General features: G+C 37.9%; 1 protein-coding gene across 1 annotated transcript; it reads right to left on the bottom strand.

Annotated features, from left to right (window-relative positions):
- Nucleotides 1-471: 471 nt before the first annotated feature.
- dnm1l (dynamin 1-like) lies at nucleotides 472-21278 on the bottom strand (the record flags this gene model as incomplete). The annotated part of the gene is made up of 15 exons (XM_048593026.1): nucleotides 472-631; nucleotides 1844-1953; nucleotides 2898-3077; nucleotides 5004-5081; nucleotides 5905-5961; nucleotides 9254-9346; nucleotides 10541-10630; nucleotides 11076-11231; nucleotides 11558-11678; nucleotides 12667-12873; nucleotides 13340-13471; nucleotides 14644-14764; nucleotides 15170-15332; nucleotides 19067-19153; nucleotides 21146-21278. Coding segments are annotated over 15 exons (1888 nt in total), but the record flags the coding sequence as incomplete, so codon positions are not given.
- Nucleotides 21279-24824: the final 3546 nt, after the last annotated feature.

The following is a 24824-nucleotide window of genomic DNA, read 5'->3' on the forward strand; positions in this document are numbered from 1 at the left end:
AATTTTCCAAGAGAAAAAAAAGTGCACACCTAGGGGAAAGATGAGGGAATGGAACCAGGTGAGTTCTTCTTGCAGGAAGCCAGCATTGGTACATTTGGGCCAAATATACTCTGCCTTTGCTGTAACTTTTCTATGATTCTATAATAAGGTTATGACAATGTGTTGCCCAGAATAGTACAGTTATGCAGTGCATAAAAGGTATGATTTGTTATTCCAGGAGGTAGAAGATTGGTACATGTACATGCCTCCCTGGAGTGAGTCTCTAACTTCAGCCTGCTTATGTGGGAAGGCACCACAGAGCAGTTTACTTTTCTTACATTTAAGAAAACACAACTTTCACAGAAACCAAGTCACCACCTCTTCTCACCAAGGATAATAGCGTTAGCAAATGACAGGAACAATTCAATAAAATTCAGTTATGAAAAACCCATTTTCTGATATTTATAGCAGGTATTAAATTACAAACTGTACCTTTAGCATGTCTGCAGCCTCCTTCCTGCGCTGGGCCATGTCCTCTGATTCTGTAAGAAGATCTTCCAGCAGCATTGATTTGTACAGTTGACCAACCAATTCACTTTGGAGATTATCCTTCACATAATTGACTAGGAAATTCATCACAGCCTTTGGCACACTAAATGATAGCAGAAGAACTTAGCTGATATACTTCCATTGATAATGCATCTTTGTTTTCAAGTTACATGGAAACATAGAACTAAACAGGCACACAGGTACTTCCACTTCTTTTAACTCCATTGAAAAATGTTCAATCGTCTAATAAAGTGAGAGATTATCATCGCTGTCAATATATACTTGGAAACCAGAAATAGCTAGTATTCGAAATGTTTATAACAAAGCAACTTCAAAGTCTTTAATAATGCTACGCTTTGATAAATATTCCGCAGGAATAAAGAAAAACTGACTTCAATCTATTTCCACGCATTGGTCACAGGGATAGCAATAGAAATGAATGAACATACACGTACACAGGAACGTAGGAACAGGATGCAGACACTTCGTAAGGATTCATTGGGGCATCAATTTTACAGCTTAACCAAAACTTAAGTTTTACAAAACTAAAAACAAAATTATTTATGAAATAAGTTATCCTGCACCAAAAACGAATTAGAAGGAATAAATAAGCCATAAATATACATACAAATATTTCATAAAACAATCTAACATTGTTAGTAAGCTGTGGGACAGTTGTAGATGGTCCTTGTTCAGTCACCTGCTTGCATTCAGATTAACAGATGGGCACTATGATTTGTCTTGGAACACAGGCACAGGAGTAGGTCATTCAGTTCACTGAACCGTCTCTGCTATTCTACTCTGGCTGATCATCTGACTCAATGCCACTTTCCCATGCTATTTCCAAATCCCTTGATGTCATTAGTCGCCAGAAATACAGCAATTTCTGTCTTGAACACGCTCAATGATTGAGCTTCCATAACCCTCTGGGTAGAGAATTCCCAAGATTCTTAGCATCTCTGGATTCTTATTCCAGATCATTATTATGAAAATCCTGCCAAAGGTGCATATATTTGGATGTTATGACCTCTCCAATATAAGAGTCTGGCTAGACCTGTCTAAGATTACACACAAAGAATGGTCACCTAATGAAGGGACAGGAGGGTACAGTATATCCAAATCAAGGAATAAAAATCTTCCACATGGAATATTTACGTGAAATTAGTTGTTGCTGCAAATATAAACAATTGTCAGAAATTTACAGAAACAGGCAAAAAAATCTAAAATCATTCCACTACATTAAGGAGCTGCTGCAAAAACTCTGTGCTGTACATCATGAAGTGTATGCAGGCACACTGACTTATTAGAAATGTACCTGTCCTGGATGTTTTTTCTCACAATCAGAAAGTAGGATTTGATGAGTCGTTCAATGACTTCACAATCTCGTTGCTCCCGTGCTGAAAGTTTACGTGAGACAGGAACACGCTGTAAAGATGACATCCTTTTTAATTACTACTTTAAACGACAATGACAGCTGTTAAATAAGAATGGAAATACTTGCCTTCTTTGTATGCTAGTCCCTGGGTTGTGAATGGGTTCCATTCTGGAGTCCGTTCACAAGTCGATTTGTACACAAGTTAGAACACAATGCAGGACAACATAAAATGGCTATAAGTACAGGAAATATTTGTATGCTGTGTCTTAAAATTACACTCCTGCATGGGATCACATTCGTAAGTACAAGCATTTGTAAATCAGGAACCCCTGTACATCAGTGTAGCACAGTAATACAAATTAACTTTCTAAACGTCCCATCCACTGGCACATGGAAACAAACTAGTGATAGCTGAAACATTGTGCTTCTGTTTCCCAATAAAATGTCAGGGTTAATTCAACCACTTTTAATTATTAAAGCTTATATCAATGTCAATTCCCACTGATAATTTTTAAGCCTCTTGTCAAGTATGTTTCTAAAGAAGTATACTTTCACCAAAACCAAACAATCATCCGAATTGCATTCTACCTTCTCCATAGACAAGAGCTGATGCAGAGAGATCTGGCTAAGATGAGATGATAAATGGAAGTTGACAAAAGTAAAACAACTTAACAGAGAAATATTGGTATTTTAAAAATGAATAGACATGGTCAACCTATCAATGGGAGGTCTTGTGGCTCTGCTGGTAGCACCCAAGCCAGGTCCCACTCCAGGACTTGGTGACAATAGAAGGTACGTTCACAATGCAGCCAAACAGCTTGATTATTAACATACAACTCCTTTCAGACGTGTACGGAAGGCAGCAAGAGCAGGGGACAACCCTAGTCAGCCATGCTTGACATGAAGTGGGGCCCCTCAAGCTACAGCCACTGGCTGCAGGCTCATGATCAGTTCCGAGGAACACAGAATGACAGGAAAAGGAAATACATCCTACCACATCAAGGAAGTTTACTGATGGTCCCCTATGTGGACTCCCAGGAGCAGGATGCTTAGGTTTTTCTTCAGATGGTCCTTCTTCTGGCTTTGCAGTGGATGTTTTCAACATTCCTCTCCAATTTCCAGTTGTTACACCATCTGGATTTCCATTCTGTATTTGAACTTCTTTCCCTGAAACCTGGACAGGGTAAGAGAGGTACCAACAGCTATAATAAAGCCTTCATTCAATGCATTCAGGCTCTTTAACTTCAGTCCTCTAAATACATATTAAGTATTTCTGAAAGCTTACTTGAGTGTTCTACACTAAGCAAAAGTTGGATAATTGCACATGCACAAGCATTCAAGCGAGAACTGCAATACCTGAATCTATCACCAGACAGCAGAAGCTCTGAAAAATGAAGGGTCTAGGCCCGAAACGTCAGCTTTCCTGCTCCTCGAATGCTGTTTGGCTTGCTGTGTTCATCCAGCTCTACACCTTGTTATCTAACATGCTTTGCTGTCAGGTTTCAGTGTCGTTTGCCATATATCGTACACCCAGGACTGCTTCTCATCGAGCCTGTGGTTAGCTTTCAATTGGTGTGCACTGTATTTTGTACTAAATTCCATTTAAGTTTTCTTTTGTTAATGTATTTCACTATTATCACTATTATTATTGCAAAAATGTAATGCTGTATATTTCCCCATTATTTCTATAGATGGTGATGAAATGCATTATAAAAAGGGAGTTCATTGAAAATCAGTGTGACATGTAACAACAACACAATCTCCTTCTTCTAATCTTCGTATTGAGGCTTTTGTTTAATAATACTGCCCTTAAGGGAAACCATAATTTTTTTTGTTCATTCACAGGAAGTGACTGTTGCTGGCTAGTTGACCAGAGGGCAATTAAGAGCCAACCATATTGCAGTGGTTATGAAATCACATGTAGGCCAGACCAGGTGAGGAAGGCAGTTTCCTTCACTAAAGGGCATTAGTAAACCAGATGGTATTTTCCAACAATCGACAATTCCAGTTTATTTTTGTATTGAATTCAAATTCTACCATCTACCATGGCAGGATTTGAATCCAGGTTCTCAGAAGATTACTTGGGTCCGTGGATAAAAAGACTAGCAATATTACCATTTGGCATTCGCCTCCCCTGTTTCTATCTTATGGGGTGGCCTATTGGTATTATTGCTAGACTATAAATTCAGATACTGAGGTAATGTTCTAGGGACACAGGTTTGAATCCTGTCATGGCTGAAGGTGGAATCTGAATTCAAGAAAAATCTGGAATTAAGAGTTTAACAATGATCATAAAGCCATGGTTGATAGTCAAAATAAAAACCCATCTGGTTCACTAATGTCTTCACCTGGTCTGGCCTACATGTGACTGCAGACTCACAGCAATGTGGTTGACTCTTAACTTCTCTCTGGGCAATTTGGAGGACGGACAATAAATGTTGACCTGACCAATGACACCCACATCCTGTGAATGAATAAAACAAAATCATTGCTGACAGTTAATCTGACAAAATACTATAATAAATGATTTCATGATGTGAGATGTGAGTTAAGAAGTGCGGGTATTAAGAACAGCAAATGTCTTGTGAATCTTTAAATCATTCAGATGATAGAACATTCTCAATCAGCATAAGCCAAAATTGTTTGTGCCTCTGCTGCCTTTCTTCAATCTGTAGGTTGAGGCTTTTCTTTTATCATCCAAAATTACATGAGATACAGATATCAAATGTTTTCCAATGAGATTTGTCTTCCATAGTCTACCAATACCAATGCTGATTATACCACATGTGAACAAAAATTTCTTGATATCAGTGAGATGTTCCTTTCACTAGATTGAATTTGTATTCCCTTCAACCTCCACGGCTTCATTTGTAGTGGTACTCAGGGTTAACTTTTTCCTATATTGTTTGATAATATATTTTTTTTTACAAGGATACCTACTAATAACATGCTTTCACAAAACTGTCAAGACAGTAATGTATATGTAGGTAGTATGAAAGTTGGCAAGTATTTTCAGGAAATGAAGGATGAATTATAGCCACTTTTGATTTATACCATAATGTGAAGCCACAACAAAATATGCAGCAGATAGATGACCAACCTTTCCCTCAAACTCAGCAGAAGCAATAGTAGAAGTCTCCTGGGGAGGGGCAGACACAGTACTGGGAGCTTTAGAAGACTGTAGCAAGTAAAGAGAAGCAAAAAGAAATGTTGAAAGGCAAGTTAAATAACTACCATACACTTCTTTAAAGCAAAGACATAGCTGTAAAGAAAATACTTACAAGGTTTGCAAAGTTATAAGCCTTCCCCCTTTTCAGATAAACATCAATCTGACTCACTGTGTAAATGCTGCCAAATGAACTGATCTAGTGCACAGTTGGAAGGAAATTCAATCCTTTCAGCCTAACAAGTATGCCTTAACTTTTTTTTATATATTCACTCAGAGGATGTGGTCATTGCATTTACTGATCATCAGTACTGCCCAGAGAGCATATTACGAGTCTTGGGAGTCATATGTAGGCCACAGTAAGTAGCAAATTTCAGAAGTTAAAGTTGCCATAGTCCTACCAGACCATAGTGCAGCTCTTTCATTAGAGACACAATTGGTAATGGTTTAACCTGAGGGTCACTTTGTCACAGGCAAGAGGAAAGGTTGAGAAGGAGAGTCCTTCATTGTAACCTCAGCCGGTGCAGAAATTGAACCCATGCTACTGGAATCACTTTGTATTACTAGAGTCATAGAGTAATATAACATAGAAACAGGTCCTTTGGCTCACCATGTCTAACAAACACCAAACTATACTAACCCATTTATCGCACCTGGAACATAGCTGACTATGCCCTGGCATTTTAAATGCTCATCCAGATGTTTTTTTATGTACTGTGAAATTACCTCCTTCACCACACTCTCAGGCAGCAAGTTCCAAATTTCTACCACCCTCCCACAAGACATTATGTACAAACACAATATGCCACTGACTTTACCTTCCTTCAAATCTCACCTTGTCTCGAGGCAGACCAGAGCCTAGCTCCCTTGCTAAGCGATTACGCCTTTGCTCCTGAAAAAAGGAAACTGTCGCATTCAGTAAGTATAGAAGTCAGATTTTAAAAAAGTTAAAATCCACCTTTCTTTTATTTATGGGTGTAGTCTTTCAATTTTTTGCTAGAGAAACCCACCAACTTCAGAATGCAGTGAACTGTATTCTTCCAGATCTCTTTCAGAGCTGTGATGGAATAACTTCCAGCCAGTTCACGATAGTGGCCTAGAAACAACTCCTGTCCAATTCCCCCTATTTACTGGGTAAACAACAGGGAGCCCCTTTCAGCGTCTCCCCAATCCTGAAATCGGGAACTCTGTTGCTCTTAAGTGATGCTCAATACACAATTGCAGGCAGAAATATAATGATCTGGTTATCAGCATGCAGGTTCACAGCAATATCAGAGAAGGTGAAACTGTCTATTCAGCATAGTAAATAAATTGCTGAAAAAAAGACATTTTAGTCAACGGTTTTCATCTTGCACTCATTAGAACTTTTCGCAAGGTTACCAATTAAGGGGAAACTAACATCTATACTCTTATACTGAGAGGAGTGCGCTGATTGGTTGGCAAATAGACTCTAATTGATAGGGGTGTTCATGGAGAATTCACCTATTAATGTTAATTGACAGCTAACAGCCAAGTTTTGGAGCCAAGCAGTTGACTAACCAGCAAATGGCTATCACCTACTTTTTTGAGATGAAACTGGCACAGTAAATGTTGATGTTCCTTCTGTTTGCAAAGAACAGGGGCCTGTGCATGAATACATGTAGCCTCCAGCAGACACGGGGTGCCACCCTACAAACTTGAATGACAATCCTAAACTGGTTCCTTCATTCCTATTTATGTTTTCATTCAAATAATTTGACCGTGACTCTTTTTTTTTTAATGATTGTTTGAGAAAAGAGGAGAAATTGATTTCAGTGTTTTTGGATTTGGGGGATGGGAAAGAGTGGTACCATATGTATGTTATTGCTGTAAATGGTCTTTGTTAGAACATTAACAATTACTAGTTAATAATTTTATCATCAAATCCTGCCTTGGCACAGCAAGTTAAAGTGTACTTGTGAAGCACTGGTTTATCACCTCTATTCAAGCTTACAAGGGGCACGTTTTGCTTTGTAACAAGTTACAAGGATCAGAGACTTCCAGAAAATGATACATTCCAGATGAATATAACAAGTAATATTAAGCTTGTAAAATGGAAATTGAGGAGTTTAGGATACCTTGAAAATAGTTCTTTTTAAGTTGATAAGATAATTAATGACGAGAGGATAAGGACAATGCAGAATTAAAGAAGCATTCTCCTTCTGAATGTTAGAATTCTTAGCATATCAGAAATCCACAACCCAGTGATAGAGGTTAAGCTTAACTATCGTGAAGTCTGTAAAGAAATGAGGCTGCATTATTTAGTTGCTGTTCAGTGTCATTGTGATATTAATTATATATACCCAAATGCATGTTATCTAAAATCACACGCACCCAAATTGCTTAAAAGCTATTCTTGAAAATATAACAACTTTATATTGTGATGGCAACTGTGGGGAAGAATCCATTAACAGTATGATAGTTGACTTTTCTGCTGCTGTGATGTGCCTGCACTTAGGAGCCACAATGGGCTGAATAGCCTCCTTCCGTGCTGTAGCAATGTTATAGTTCCTAATCTTTGTTTCCATGATTTATCAGCAAGAAGTGGCAGCAATATGTGGAAAATCTGTTTGAAGTCTGTTCCTCTAGGGAGCCTTGATGAATTATTGAAAACCTTACAAGGAGCACTGAATGAAATTTTCATGCTCATTAGCAAGTCTGGCTGCAAAGCTATAAGCAAGAAGAAAGAACTCAATGGAGGCAGAGGTGTGTTGGAAGACTAATTAAGGTGAGAATGCAGGAGGTTAAGAGTCAAAGGTGAGCATGCTGATGAACGTTCAGAAATAACAGGATACTGGGCTGCTAAAGGTGGGCTTTGTAGTACAATGGGAATTTCTACCAGAAAGCAACCAAAAACTTTGAAATTGATGCAGGTAAGTGTACAACAATTAATCATCTGATAACAAAGGTAGCTTTTCAATATCCAACAAGTCTACACATGTTCTTTTCAACAGCAATACAAAATTAGTCCCACTGCCCTGCATTTTGTTATACTTCAAATATTCAGCCAGTTTTCCCTTAATACACGTAACAGTTTAGTTTGATGAAGCATTTTATGCTCCAACAGCTGTAGGTGTGAAAAACGTTTTCCTTCTTCGATTAAGTTGATGACATCTTATTACAAAACCCCCAATCAGAAGAAAGTCTTTTGCTATTCATTCTGTCATAACTAATCAATATATTTTTTTAAAATCTAAACAAATTACTCCCACTTTTTCTTGTTCAATTCTGAATAATCCTCATACTTGAATTCTCTTTCATCACTGTTCCCAACCCTGACATAATTCTACCTTACAGTGTAAAGTGTTTTTCAGTTGCAAAGTGTCATCTTTAATGCAGGTTGCCTTATACATGAGTCAATTTTGTAATGTTCTGTAATTGTCGAAGTATATGAATAATTAACGGAATTTCAAAATACTTTTGTAATACAATATTTACCAATATTTGATCGTCAAAGTTGAGAAATCAAGTACTTCCATTTTGACACCAATAACCAATATCAAGTACTCCAAGATCAAAAACCAAAGGAAATGCAGCCCATCAGCTTTACTTGAAATGCAAAAATAATTAAGTCTCAGAAAGGCACCTCTTTACAAATCAGACAATTACATCCATGCCTTTTTTTTTTACTGAGAATATTAACTTAATGCCAATATTAAAAATATACAAACCATTCAGTATAATATAAAAGCTTACCCTAACAGGGGAAAATAACTACTGCCAGAAGATTATATTTCTGATTTGAAAAATTATAAAGTTACAGGAGATGATCAAGAGACCACTCCACAGAGTTTCTCAATTTCATGATATAAATTTTCTATGACAGTCTTCTTTTTCAAATTTGATCTCAGAGTGATTGATATCAATTAAAAAGCACTTTCAAACAAATGTAAAGATTTGCTGTGGTGAGTTATATTTCAAAGTATTCTTATTCACTGAGAGCATAAAGTTAACTTCCTTTCTATGCAAGATTAAATGTAATTAATATCCTAAATCTTATCATCATGGAAATGCTTGAACAATAACACATGACAAAAAATTATCACTTGGTTTTAATAGAATGTTTAAAAAAATTTAAGATATTTACAGATTAAAGGTAGCATAATATTTTTTGTCAGAATTAGAAAGAGTTAGAAGCATTTACAAAGTTGATGCATTAATCTTACCTCTATGTTACTGTTCAAAACACCACAGGCATCTGCAAAATCAGGGTGTTTTGTATTGATGTACGCAAGTTCAATGGCTACCAGATTGTGGACCTAGAAGGGATTAAAAAGATCATTGTGTAAAGCTGCAGATGAATAAACCATTCACAGGTTAAACAGACCTGTTTTTGTACCTTAATAGCCAAAAGATGATCAAGACATTCATGCCCTCCCAGAGGCTTCAGAATCTTTACTTAGACCAATAATAACAAAAATTATAGCAAATCCACGAGAACTTTACAATTTTATACAATTTCACAAATTACATGATATATAGTGGGGTAGTATGCTTGCATCAATATTGCATGCAAGCAAAACTTTTTAACCAACATCAACACAGAGATAAGCACAGGATACAAGCTAATATACGAAAAGAAAAATAAACTCTCTTTCAAAAGCTTTATTTTTATCCTTCACTGTTGCTACAACACGCTAATCTCTTTTGGGAGGCTAACGTAGATCACTAAAAACATGGGAGGTGGCGAGTAAGTGGATCAGGCTTTGCTTTGAGGACATGTGTTCAAATCTCACCTCAGCAGCTGGTGGATTTCAAAATCATTTAATGAATCTGGATTTAAAAGCTGGTATCAGTAATAATGCCGTGAAACTATGATTGGTTATTGTTAAAAAAAAAAACCCCAGCTGGTTCATTTAATGTCCTTCAGGGAAGGAAATCTGCTATCCTTACACGGTCTTGTCCAAATGTGACTCCACACCCTTCGCAACGAGGCTGACTCATTGGTAACCCTGCAATGGCTTGACAAGCCATTCAAGGGCAATTAGGTATGGGCAACAAATGTGAACCTTGACGAGAATTCTATGCTGATTTTCTCTAATTTTTCCCTCCTTTCCTGTAAGATAATATCTGACATTCACTTAGCATTTCCCTATGACGGAATGAGCATGATTAATAATCAATTTTCTGGAAGAACCTACCATGGTACTGACACAGCATGCTGAACCCCTCCCTCTAACCAGGCACTGGTTAAGTTCTGTAGATGACTCATACATTTGTGACGAATTTCCCTTTGATATCAAAGCTTCATTGTAAACTAAAAGATTTTCAACTAAATTACAAGCAATGTGATATTACAGCGAAAAGCAAGAAAAACAACCATGCTAACAATGAGACTAATGAAACATTGATCATAGTCACGAAGGAGTGAGAACTCAAGTTTCATTTACATCGTGTCCGCTTCCTGTAAAAATCTGCATGCAGACATTATCATGTTTGTTGTAGAAGCTTACCATATCATTAGTAACAGGTAATCTCCTACGCAACAACGATGTCACAACCTCGACTATGGCATCATGAAGTTTTGGAAATCGGAGCAATTCCTAAATAGGAAACACAAAACACAACATCACCATTTCAAAATTCAATTCAAGTAAAGAACAATTTATCACTATATGTAAAATAATGGTAAAAGTTCAGTTCGACCCAACAGACCAATTTCAGTCAAATCAAGTGAATTTATTTTTAGGTCTGGGACAGTACAAATACTCAAACTGCTCGTAGTTAACAAATTTTATATTCTTTAGTTCTGAGATAAATACAAACTGCCAGATTGCGAATATTTGAGCAGGTACATATATTGTCAATGATTTGCCATTTTTTCCCTCTATTAATATGTACTATTTCTCAACGAAATCCCCTCAACCAGGTAACCAGCAAATGACACTAAATGAATTACTCAAGCCAATTCCTCCCAAGAATATCTTCAGCAACAACTATTTTAAATAACAGAAACAGCACCAAAGACCAACTGGGTGGCCCATGTACCTGTGTACTGTATGTGCTGCAGTGCTGTATAATCCTCTGCATTTCCTCATGGACCAATTCAACACATCTTAAGCTGGGCTCCTCCAGGCGTTTGATCTGTCGTTTCACTAACAACTCAAAAGAGATTTCAGGAACAAAAAGTGCTGGACGTGGACCCTAAACAAAACAGATTTGGTGACAATTCATTCTTCCAAAGATTTTTTAAAAATCTTTAAACAAAAAAAGATGAGCAGGCCAGATCAGTAAAGACACACAATGTGGAAATGTGCAATTAAAATCATGGGGATTTTGTCCAATTATCAATGACATGTTTTGTATTATTAATAATGAATAGAGAAAATGCCGTTGCCACAAAAGCAGGTAAACATATAAACATATATGTGCAAGGATGAATAAAAGCAAAGTACACTTTGCAAAGCTGGGCTAGTGAAAAGCAATTGTAATGGAATGACAACACGTTCCTTGTGATGCTGAATACTCACAGTGGCATTTCTAATAGCAGTGAGAATGTCAATAGTGTTGAGACCACCCAATGCATCTACAGATTCTAAAGTACGTCCGAATGTTTCATGAAAAATGTAGCATATTCTTGCTCCGCCGCAACTACAAAGAAAATGAAAACACATTACACAGAAATTGTTTTCGGTTCAATGTACGTGCAATTAGCAGCACCCATTTCCAGATTCCTCAAGTAGCACATTTGTGTCATACTGGCATCTAATCAGTTCAAATTATATATTCACTAAAATAAAATGCAACAAACAGCGACAGAACTAGATAAAATTCACTAATTAACACAATGACAGAAATGCAAAATAGCATTCAACAATTTCAAAAATACTTTTCTTGGATTCTCCATTAAGCTGGTGTTTCTGAAAATAAATTCCGTAACCATATACATAACATGCTGAATACATCTAATTTGGGTCCAATAGACACAAACAAAAGGGAAATGGCTGCATACAATACTTGAACAGCACCTTTCAAGGCCGTGCAGGTTTTGTTTGTGCCAAAATTATGTAATATAAAGGAGAATATCACAACTTAATTTCCTCCAGCTATGAGTTAACTTATTTCTCTTGCATTTGGAAACCAGAGATTTGGAGGTCAGTGTGATTTGGTTTAACCAAAGCCTGATGCAAACAATATTTTACTGAGGGTGGGTAAATGAGAGCACCTTCCCATTCTGTAGCAGGACTTTTATGTCTCTAAACGTTGTAAGCAATTGGTTCACTTTTCTATATTACTACAAATTAATGTTGACAGCTGCAGCCCTTTAAGGAGTCAGTGCATGTCATATTTTACACTTAACAGAGAGAGCTGCCATGAATTAAACATTTGGGAATGGTTTTAATTCTCTCGTAGACCACCCATATTAACAGGAAGGGCCTCATTACAATGTTCTGGCCCACCAATGAGGTCATCAGGCATCGTATATTTTTGTCATCCTAGAAAAAAAGAGCCATGAAGTTTATATATTATTTTTTAATCAGATAACATTTGCATCATTTTGTATAAAATACTTTGCAAAGTTAAATGTTAATAAGCGATAGTTGAAACATATAGGTCAACAAAATATAAGCATGCTTACAGTTCTGAAGTTTCAATGTATTTTGCTGTTCCCTCAATTGTGTGGCAATACTCGGCCGCAAACTTGGTGATGAGCTGCAGCAATGTTGCACTTTTGTCCCCCACTGGTTCACCATAGCTATTCAGTAAAGACTGATACTGAGCAGCCAGGACATTTATCCTGGTCTTAAGTTCTGGCAAGCAATCTCGGATATGGTGCATTAGCAATCTACAAAAAAAAATAAACCATTTTAATAAAATCCCAGGACTAATGCTTTAGAGAAAACAAAATTACATGGATATTAAAACAAACAGATATGTTACACATAGCTCATTTAATTACAACTCTCAATTCCCGCTGTATTTGTGCCTGATTTTACAGGTAGAACATCTAATTGTTATGCATATCTGGCACAGGCAACTCCAAATCCTTTCAGAAATCTTGATGTACATAAAGACCACCAACAACGTTTTTAAGAAAACTAGCTAAGCTGTAGTAAGTAACGGTAACTTTATGGAAATAGCAAGGAAATATAGCAATTATGATGGCCGAGACATTGCCACGGAATTTAACAAAATCCACTGAGGGCTGCAGTGACTAGGCAAAGCAGCGATCTCTAGAACTTGACATTCACAGAAATAAACTTTGCACTTTATTTCCTTCAGCAAGTTATAGGAGTTTAACAAAATATTACCTATTCAAAGTTTTGGCCAAATACTTAGTTCCATTTCTGTTAGCAAGAGAAGGGTATTTCTTTTGGAGAAAAGCGTGCTCATCTTTTAAAGCATCTGCCACAGTTTTCTTATTGTTGATGTCTAGCTGACTCCTGAGGGATAAACACAAATATGTTTGAAATTGGAATAAGCAATCAATCCCCAAAGAAACTGCTGAGTAAACAAAATGGTGCATTTTCATTAATGTCAACATATTCCAGTAAAAATGCAACTCTTCTATGCAGTTTCACTTATCTCAAAACAATAGTAAGCATGCACTATCATTTCTCCACAGCTCCAACACCTTTAAGATCTTGATCTCAACAAGATTGCAAGGATATGGGGAAGAAACATTGTGACTTCCTTTCTAACTTCAGTGAAAACAATGTTTTCAGCAAAGCAATGGAACAGGAAATAAACTTTCCAGATGAGAAACAGATAAGACAACCTCAGCCTAGGCTTTCCAAGTGAAGTAATTACAATAAATTAGCAGGCCCAGGATGATTCTTTTGTTGTTCCATACCCGCAAGGATGTAGAAATGTAACTAACATGAGAAATTCAGCATACGTCTTTCACAACTGAAACGGAATCTTATTATTCCATGGCATACCAAGCACCTAAGTACGTCATGTCTTCCCACCCTCAATTAAAAGTAATTCCTTCCTTACTGATTACTATGGAGACTTTTTATGATTGAGAGATCAGACAAATGACCTACTTCATTGCCCCTATCAATATTGCTGAGAGTTTTGACTATAATCTGGAGTGACTAGTTTTAGACTTTCCCTTTGATTTCTGAGAAGGAAATTGTCGTCTGTGTGGGCCTGCTCCTCTAAAATTTCTCATTGTAAAAATAATTTGTCATCATCCTTTGTACCTACCTGAGCTATTATTGTTCAATTACTATGAATTTCCAAGAGATTAAAAATTATATATATACCTTCATCATTCAGAAGTTTATAATGTTCACTAAGCAGATAGATAGTTAGATAACTTGTTTTCTTTAGACAGGCAAAAATATGATTGGTCTCGATCTGGGAACACCTCAATCAGTGACAAAGTAAAAAGTACCATCTGTAAAAGTGGCAATTAATTATATGGGCTGCTATTTTGTCACTATACTACATGCAGATTTTTAGTATCGTTCAAGTGGAATATCATTTTAATTTATATTGTAAAATGTAGTAGTTTGACTAAAAGTAGATATTTAGGTAGCTAGTAATGCTTCAATGAGACTGCTGTTTTGAAGTTAAAATTCACTAATAACTGGAAATTGCTGCATACCTGCTGACAATTCCAATGATACCCAATTTAACTGGAATAACTCTTCCCATAAGCACGTCCATAGCATCAGTGCCAGCATCCATAAGATCCAGTTTTGTGATAACAGCAAGCGTTCGCCGTCCTGTATTCAGATGGATTAAGGCAATGCAACTGAAAGTATTTCAACGCAGTGTAAAACACATACCAATGAAAAATTCATATTTTCCTTCTCCCGGACTGCTCCCTCACAGGTTTTCTTCCTCACGTCTCATAACAGCATACATTATACTTCTAGGATATTTCTGAAGAGACATGTTAGCAGATGATGTAGAGCAATCTCCTTTGCCAAGAAGCCTATCTAGAACTGGTGAAAATGGCCCCTCTGATTGAGAGGCCAGGAAGCTAACCTGTATTACTCAAGCTTAGAGATTTCATTATAATCCTGTCACGGGAAGCCCAAGAATGATCTGACAATAGATCTGATGCTGTAACTGCAAGTCTATCGTCTAGAGATGCAGTTATTTAACAATCTCCTCTACCATCTTACCTTCTGGATCTGCCTCCCTGGCAATTTTAAGTGACTCTGAGGTTGCCATGTCAGTATTGGCAGCAGTGACAGATAAGATGATTGAGTTTGGGTTGCTGATGTATCGTAGTATCAGGTCTTTTATCTGCACTTCTATGTCTCGGGGTTGGTCACCCACAGGTACCTGAAGAGATAGTGTTATACTGAGTATTATCAAAAAAAAAATGTATTTCCAGAAATTAACTACTAATTCCTTTTCAACAAAACACCTATCGATGGATTGAGTTCCAGTTGAAGGACTTATGCAGTTTAAATTTATCTTTGAAATATAACTTTGGAAAAATGTTTTCTTTTCACAGAAGAGGTTTTCTTTTGCAGAGGATTTTAGTTTCTAAATCTAAGTTTGGTAAATTCAAATGGCGAAACCGTAATTATTAACAAGGTCCAGGACCACATGCTTTTATAAGTGTCATGGAGTATGGAGAAAGGGTAAGAGTACAGCACTGAGATAGAGGAAGAGGAAGAGCCATGATCATGTTGAATGGTGGAATGAGCTCAAGTGGGGTGAACACCTACTCCTGATTCTATTTTCTATGTTTCTACAAAATCGAGAATTAATAGACCAATAACAAAGTGTGCACATAATCAACAACATACTGGTTTTCCAAGAACTATTTCACTGACACCAATATTTTGAATACTAAATTCTGAATTAGAAGTTATATTGTCTTAGAAAATAAAACTAATCGTAAGTACCCTCCCATAATTCCCATCGGTATTGCTGTGGATTTAAAATCATCAAGCTGGAAGCAAAATGTGACAAAACAGCAATGCTCTGCATAAAGCAAGTTAATGCACCACAAAGCGTACTGGCATAATGCAATTCTTGGTTTTGTAACTGAGGTTCTCCACAGATTTGACTTCCCAGTTCTTCCTGAGATATTAGTGGTGTACCAGAGTATAGGGTTTGTCTCTCCCCAAAAGGAGAAGCAGAAAAAAATTAAAACAAATTAAATAATTCAGAACACCAGACTACAAATTTTCTCTGCTGGGCCATGATCAATATTATGGTTCAGAAACAAATCACCTCTTTGTTCCCTCAGCAGGAGAAGTAATGCATAAAATATGGGATTCAGAGTAGAAATTATTTTTAAAAATGGTGTTTTAAAGCTTTGAAAATTGTATTCTTCTGGAAGCACTGATAACTGTAATATATATTTTGTTCCAAGTAATCTAAATTCTAGGCTTGAACTATGAACCTACAAACACAAGGTCAATACTTGATGCAGTGTGTCTTGAACTAGGAAAAGCATTGCCAAACATATAAATATAACAGTGGCTACCCATAGCCAGATGAGGAAAAAAGATTAAACTAATAAAGTTACCAAATATATAAAGTTTAATTAGAATATATATTCCCTATAGAGGTATATAATATATTCAAATTAATATCAAATTTCTAAACTTCTCTTGGTTTTTAATTCATCGGATGTGGACATCGCTGGCTGCGCCAGCATTTATTGACCATGCCTAATTGCCCCTTGATCCAAGTGACTCACTAGGGCTATTTCAAAGCGCAGTTAACAGTCAAGCACATTGCTGTGGGTCCAGAATTACATGTAGATCAGACCAGGTAAGGATGACAGATTTCCTTCCCTAAAATCACATCAGCAAATAGATTTTCTTGTGACAATTGGCAGCGGTCTCGATTAAGATAGCTTTCAGTTCCAGACTGTTTTTCTAAACTGATTTTTGTGAACATATTACACAGTTATAGCCACAATACAGAAATAACTGTTTTGCATCAAGATAATGAGGATGACAACAAGGTAAGGTTTGTTGTGCTGAAAATAAGTTGGTTACTTACACTACTTTCTTTTCTGGAACATTTCAGCAATGTATTGTTGTGATACCAGTGGCAATTTTTTTTACTATTCTGCCTCTTATCCATTTTGTGTAGTTTATAAATGCAACAGTGTGGCAGTGAAGGAGCAAATTATTGCAGATGCTGGAATCTGAACTGAAAACAAAAAGGTGCTGGAGATCACAGCAGGTCAGGCAGCATCCATGGACAGAGAGCAAGCTAACGTTTCGAGTCTAGATGACTCTTCCTCAGAGCTGAAGTGAAGTGTGAAGGTGGCAGCATTTATGCAATAGTTGGGGGGGTGGTCATTGAAGTACTGGGGGAGAAAGGATGTTGATTGGGATTAATCTGACCTATCAACATCCTTTCTTCCCCAACACTCCAATACACACCCCTGCCCAAACCATTGCATAAATGCTGCCACCTCCACGCTTCAGCTCTGATGAAGAGTCATCCAGATTCGAAATATTAGCTTGCTCTCTCTCCATGGATGCTGCCTGACTTGCTGAGTTGTCCACCATTTTTTGTTTTCAGTGTAGCAGTAAACTAGACTGAGCAGAATAATCAGGGAAAATTGCTGATTTAAGTTCAGTTAACTGACTTCAAAAAAATATAGTGCCACTGATGGTTTTGATTTGCTTTTATATTTAGGGCAGCGAGAGAGAAAGAGGGAATCACCCTGCGTACTATTCCTGATAACTGTTCCATAACAGAGAGTCATATAGCATGGAAACATGCCCTTTGGTCCAACTTGTTAATGCCAGCCAAGTTTCCTAAACTAAGCTAGGCCCATTTGCCTCCGTTTGGCCAACATTCCTCTAAACCTTTCCTATTCCTGTACCTGTCCAAATGTCTTTAAATATTGTAACTGTAGCTGCATTTACTATTTCCTCTAGCAGTTCATTCCACATACAAACCACCCTCTGTGTGAAAAGGTTGTCCCTCAGGCCCCTTTTAAATCTTTCTCCTCTCACCTTAATGTGCTCCCTAGTTTTGAACTCCCTTACCCTAGGGAAGTGAAACCTGCCATTCTATGCACCTCATGATTTTATAAAAACCTATGAGGTCACCTCTCAAACTCCTACATTCCAGTGAAAAAAGTCCTAGTCTATCCAGCCTCTCTTTTTAACTCAAACCCTCCAGTCCTGGCAACATCCTTGTAAATCTCTTCTGAACCCTCTCCAATTTAATAATATCCTTGCTTTGGCAGGACAACCAGAACTGTACACAGTACTCCGAAAGTGGCCTTATCAACATCCTGTACAACCTCAACATGATGTCCCAACTCCTATACGCAATGGTCTGAGCAATGAAGGCAAGCATGTTAAACACCTTAACCACCTTGTCTACTGTGACACAACTGTCAAAGAACTATGTACCTGAACCCCTAGGTCTCTCTGTTCTACAACACTATCCAGGACCCTACCATTAACTGTACCAATCTCGTCCTTGTTTGTCTTACCAAAATGCAATACCTTGTATTTATCCAAATTAAACTCCATCTGCCACTCTTTAGCCCATTAGCCCAAAAGATCAAGATAACTTTGTAATTTTAGATAGCCTCTTTCACAGTCAAACAAATGTGAAACTGGATTCTGTAAAATAATTGCCTCAGTTGAATAGCTTGTCAGCACCCAAACTTTTCTAACAAAAATGGTCACTTGGGCAAGTTGTTTCTATCCATAGAACTACATATTTTTAAATCAACCTATACTAATACAGGTCTGGAGCAGGTGGGGCTTGAATCCAGCCCACTGGCTCAGAGATAGGGACATTACCTTCATGCCACAAAAGTCCCCTTATCCCTAGAACTATAAGCTTGCATGTTTACTGATTTTTGTGCTGGAAGGAAGAAAGCTGGGAAAACAGGTACAAAAAAAAAAGTGAAATGAAATAGGACAGAAATTGCTAATGCAGGATTGGATGCAATTCATGCTACCTTTTGCAGTAATTATTGGATCAGTTGAGCATGGTACCTTGATGAATGTTAATTAAATATGAACAGCAAATTCCAATAGCTCTGGATGACAAGTGAGGGTTGAAACATACTTTACCTTTGTCATTCCGGGAAGATCGACAAGTGTCAGATTAACCACATGTGGTGAGAAGATCCTGAGGTGAATTGGTTCAACACTAATACCCTGCAACAGTAAAAAAGGGTATAAATGAAATAGGAATAACTGTATTAAATATAGGCTTTGGAAACCATGACTTCACCAAGTTTTAAGAGTAGCTTTGGAGGATATTTTTGCCACTTTCACAATGTTTTAATTTCATTCTGCCTTTCTGGACCAAAGTGTTTAGTTTGCTGTGCATTTCCAGTTTTGAGACTGCCTACACAAAATATAGAGATAGTAAGAACTGCTGAAGCTGGAGTCAGAGATAACACAGTGTGGAACTGGAGGAACAATGCAGCAAGCCAGGCAGCATCAGAGGAGTAGGAAAGTTGACATTTCGGGTCAGAAATGTCATTTCGGGTTGACATTTCAGAAATGGGCCATTTCTGCAGAAGGATCCCGACCCGAAATGTCAACTTTCCTACTCCTCTGATGCTGCCTGGCCTGCTGTGTTCCTCCAGTTCCACACTATGTTGTATCTACACAAAATATATTTCATTTTGAAACAGCAGTGTTCAAAATTCATTTAGGACATCAATGAGAGTATATAAATAGCCCTTAAATGCCCAAATATTTTCCTAGAATTTCAACAGATCAACTCAACTGGCCACAGCAAATCACCATCAGTACTCTTTGTCAAAGAGAAAATTCTTGCATCATGAAAACAGTCTTTACTCTATGCATTAAAATGACAGTTTCAAAGTAATTCCTTTTCTCTACAGTCCCCAAATTCCTAAATGATTATTTGGCAGGAATCACTGATATACCACGGAGGCCAGACTCAGTGGATTGCATATGACAATCAATTCTTTTTCTCTTTTTCATGGAATGTGAGCATCACTGGTAGGGCAAGCATTTGCTGCCCGTCCCTAATTGTCCGTCTTCCCAGTGGCTTAATATGCCTATTGAGGGCCATTAAGAGTCAAAAACCACATTACAGTGGTTTCATGTATAATCCAGATCTTGCAAGAATGGCAGCTTTGCTTCTCTGAAGGGCATTAGAATAAATTCTCTAGGCATTATCAGATATATAAAATAAAATAACTCTAAGGATATTGATAGTGCCTTTTCATTCAAAATCCAAACTCTAAGTATCATCTTAATACTTAAGAGTAATTTCACACCATGGTAAGATACGAAATGTATTATGTAGCTCACACAATATGTTTTTTTGAATTTTCTTCACAACCATCGGTCTCTCTCTTCTCTCTCACTTTTGGGGTTGTAAAACTCAAGTCAGCAAATACCTTAGCAATTGCCTCCCCGGGTGGCTTACTATCTATTTAGCTAAAATCAAATGATTTCATAGAAACGCTGTTCTGAACTCATTGTTCAAAATTCCTTGCTGTGACCTTTAAAAGAATGACAAATCAGACCTTCACAAAAATGAAAACCAAAATCCATTTTTTCTCCCCTTTAGAAATCAAATTACAATTACAAATAATGAATCTTCATCATACTTGTTGCTAATTTCTTCTTACTTACAGAATTGTTAAGTTTTGCGACATCTCCATGACGTGAAATTATCCAGGCCATCCATGTTTTAAGGGCACGATATCAGAGTAAGGAAAGACCCATTCAACACGGAGATGAGGAGGACAGTTTTCCTCAGAGGGTGCTGATTCTGTGGAATTCTCTAACACAGGCGGCTGTCGAGGCTGGATTGTTAAGTAAATTCACGGCTGAGATAGATTTCTAATCATTAAGGGAATCAAGGGTTATGGAGATTATCCTCAATTCCACATTCCTGCTTTATCAGATCAACCGTGATCATGTTGAATTTTGGAGAAGAGTTGATGGGCTGAATGGCCTACATTTGCTCTAACGGTCTTATGGTCAATTATTCTCTTCGTGAGTACTCAAATACTACTAAAAACTGGAGGCCCATGTGAACATCACATACTAAACATTTATTAATCAATGTAAGTGACACACATGTAAAAAGAATCAACTGTTCAGTTATCTGCTTTAAGTTTATGGAGTTTGCGCCACAACCCAATTGATTTTTATCTTTACCTTATTGCCACCGGAAACTCTTTCTGTCTCATTTTCTATTTCTTGCCTAATTTCATCAAAGTCAGTGTAGATCTGTAAAGGGATAATTATTAAAATAGTTAAGGCATTGACATTGTAATGGATTGGTTTCTTCCTCACCCCATTCAAAAAAGCAAGAAATCAACCGCCATAAATAAACATTATGTTATATTAAACAAGGCTTCATCAGTTCATTTAATGAAGGAAATGATTGAAGTTAATGTCTTTCATATAAAAAAAGTGACAGGCACAGTAGATCAATGTGGTATCTAAACTATGCAGTCAGGGATCCTAGGCTCTTTCATTAGGTTATTAGGAATTGTTCTCAGCTGAGAGTGTGCATTTATGGACATCAGAACAAAAACAGAAAATGCAGGAGGTAGTGAGTAAGTCTGACAGATGAAAAGAGTTAATGATTCAGATGTTAACTTTCAACAGAACTGATGTACTTGAAATGTCAACTCTGATTTTCTCTCCACCTGCTGAGTATTTCCAGCATTTTCAATTTTCATTTGATTTCCAGCATGTGCAAAATATTATTTTTGTATTAGTAAGAGTTGAGAAACGAATCAGCCATAATTATCGTTTGAGACTATTATTCAGTCATCTCTAGTTCAAATAAGTACATGTAAATATCAAGAGAACATGAGACATGCTCAGAGGTAATGTTTCCCTACTTTCGTTTTCCCCAGCCAACTCACCGAATACCTTGCAGTCATTTATTAATTATATCATAGATGAGGGGAGACTGGACAAGTCAAACCTTCAGTAAACTGACAGAAAGGAAAGTAGGGAAATGGTCAGTGAGGATAGCCAAAATAATTTAACCGCATGATTCAATCCAGGTTCTGCTGCAATTATAGTGGTGGCCTCCAGAATTTCAATGAGTACAGTTTTCTTTTTGATACACGTGAGACACGGGTGTCGCTGGCTCGGCTCGCATTTATAGTTCACCCTTAGTAGCCCTTAAGAAGGTGGTGCTCATCTGCCTTCTTGAACCACTACAGTCCAAATGATATTGGTAGACCCACAACGCCATTAGAAAAGAATGCCAGGATTTTGACTCAATGACTCAGAAGGAATAGCGATAAATTTTCAAGTCAGGATGCTGGTGTGTCTTGGAAAGGAATTTGCAGATGGCAGTGCTCCCGCCATCTGCTGCCCTGGTCTTTTCAGGCGGTAGCGGTTGCAGATTTGGAAGGCGCTGTCTAAGGAGACTTGGTGAATTTCTGCAGTGCATTTTGTAGATGTATGCACTATTGCTCCTGAGCATCAGTGGTGGAGGGAATGGATGTGGTGACAATCATTGGGCTGCTTTGTCCTGGATGGTGTCAAGTTTCTTGACTGCTGTTGAAGCTGCACTTATTCGTGAAGTGGGGAGTATACCATTACACTGCTAACTTGTGCTTTGTAGTTGGTGAACAGACTTTGAGTAAGGAAGTGAGTTACTCACTAAGTAATTCCCAGCCTCTGACCTGCTCCTGTAGCCACTGTAATTATATCATAGAATTATAGAATCCCTACAGTGTGGAAACAGGCCCTTCGGCCCAACAGGTCCACACTGCCCCTCCGAAGAGCATCCCACCCTGACCCATTCCCCATGTCTAACCCACCTAACCTAAACATCCCTGGACACTATGGACAATTTAGCATGGCCAGTCCTCCTAGCCTGCACATCTTTGGACTGTGAGAAGAAACTGGAGCACCCGGAGGAAACCCACGCACACATAGGGAGAATGTGAAAACTCCACACAGGCAGTTGCCCAAGGCTGGAACTGAACCCAGGTCCCTGGCACCGTGAGGCAGCAGTGCTAACCATTGAGCCACTGTGCCACTCACAAATATAGATAGCCCAGTTCAGTTACTGGTCAATGGTAACCACCAGGACGTTAAGTGATAGAACACCATTGGATAAAGATGATGGTTCAACTCTCTCTTGCTGGAGATGATCATTACCTGGCACTGGTACAGAATGACTATTACTTACCACTTGTCAGCCTAAACCTGGACATTGTCCAGGTCTTGCTGCATTTGGACACGGACTGCTTCAGTATGTGAGAATCACAAATGGTGTTGGACATTGAACAATCATCAAAATCCCCACTTCTTATTTCATGATGGAGAGAAGGTTATTGATGAAGCAGCTGAAGATGGTTGAATCTAGGACCCGAGGAACTCCTGCCTGGATATTCTAGAGGTGAGATGACTGACCAACAACTATAACCATCTTCCTTCATGCCTGACATGACTCCAACCATCAGAGAGTTTTCCCCTGATTCCCACTGACTCTAGTTTGCTTAGGGCTCCTTAATGACATATATAAATAAATAATGCCTTGTGTAAAGGACAATCACTCCCACATATGGAACTCAGCTCTTTTGTCCATGTTTGAATCAAGGCTGTAATGAGGTCAGAAGCAGTTTGATAGCACTGCTGGTGACAACTTCCATCACTTTACACAGATCAATAGGACAGTAACTGGTTGGATTGGATTTGTCCTGCTCTTTGTGTACAGGACATACCTGGCTAATTGTCCACACTGTTGGGTAGATACCAGTGCTGTAGCTGTACTGGAATAGTCTGACGAGGGCTGCTACAAGCTCTGGAACATAACAGCAGTAATACTGCCGGAATGTTGACAGGACACATAGCCTTTTTATTATCCAATGCCCTCAACCATTTGATATCACATGGAATGAATTGAATTGGTTGAAGACTGGCATCTGTGAAGCTGAGGACCTCTGGAGGACATGATGTGGAGATGCCACTGTTTGATTGGGGTGGACAAAGTCAGAAGTCACACGACAACAGGTTAGAGTCCAACTGGTTTATTTGAAAATCACATGCTTTCAGAGTGCAGCCCCTTTGTCAGGTGCAGCGAGAGAGAAGAGCACACAGACACAGAGTTTATAGACAGAGAGATCAAAAGATCATACAACTGGTGTGAGTGGAGTGTCAGATAATAAGTCTCTGCAGGTGACCAAGAGTGTTAGACGGTCAGTAAAGTGTCAACAGCTGAATAACCAGCGATGGGATGACCTATAAACCGATTAAGTGAAGCAGGGAGATAATTATGAAAAAATAAAAATAATATGGGTGCTGGAGACAAACTAAATGACTTGAATAACGTGATAGGTTTAAGAATTGCATGCTGAGGGTCTAACCAAAGTAATTCAAAACTGCACAAACCAAATAAGTTAGAGAGATTATAACAATTTATCAAGGTGATGCTATCAAAACAGGACAGTAAGGAAGATTTTACAGATACAGAACAGTGTGGTGGGGGCCACATATTCCTCCTTACTGTCCTGTTTTGACAGCATCATCTTGATAAATTGTTATGATCGCTCTACCTTAACTAGTTTTTAACAGTTTTGAATTACTTATTGCTTTGGTTAGATACTCGGCATGCAACTCTTAAACCTATCACGTTATTCCAGTCATTTAGTTTGTCTCCAGCACCACCTTATTTTTAATGTTTTATAATTATCTCTCTGCCTCACTTAATCAGATTATAGGTCATCCCTTCGCTGGTTATTCGGCTGTTGACACTTTACTGACTGTCCAACACTCTTGGTTACCTGCAGAGACTTATTATCTGATACTCCACTCACACCAATTGTTATGATCTTTTGATCATTCTGTAGGTATTCTTCTCTCT

This window comes from Rhincodon typus, unplaced genomic scaffold (assembly GCF_021869965.1).
Source record: "Rhincodon typus isolate 14 unplaced genomic scaffold, sRhiTyp1.1 hic_rhity00002231, whole genome shotgun sequence".
NCBI classification, from domain to species: Eukaryota; Metazoa; Chordata; class Chondrichthyes; order Orectolobiformes; family Rhincodontidae; genus Rhincodon; species Rhincodon typus.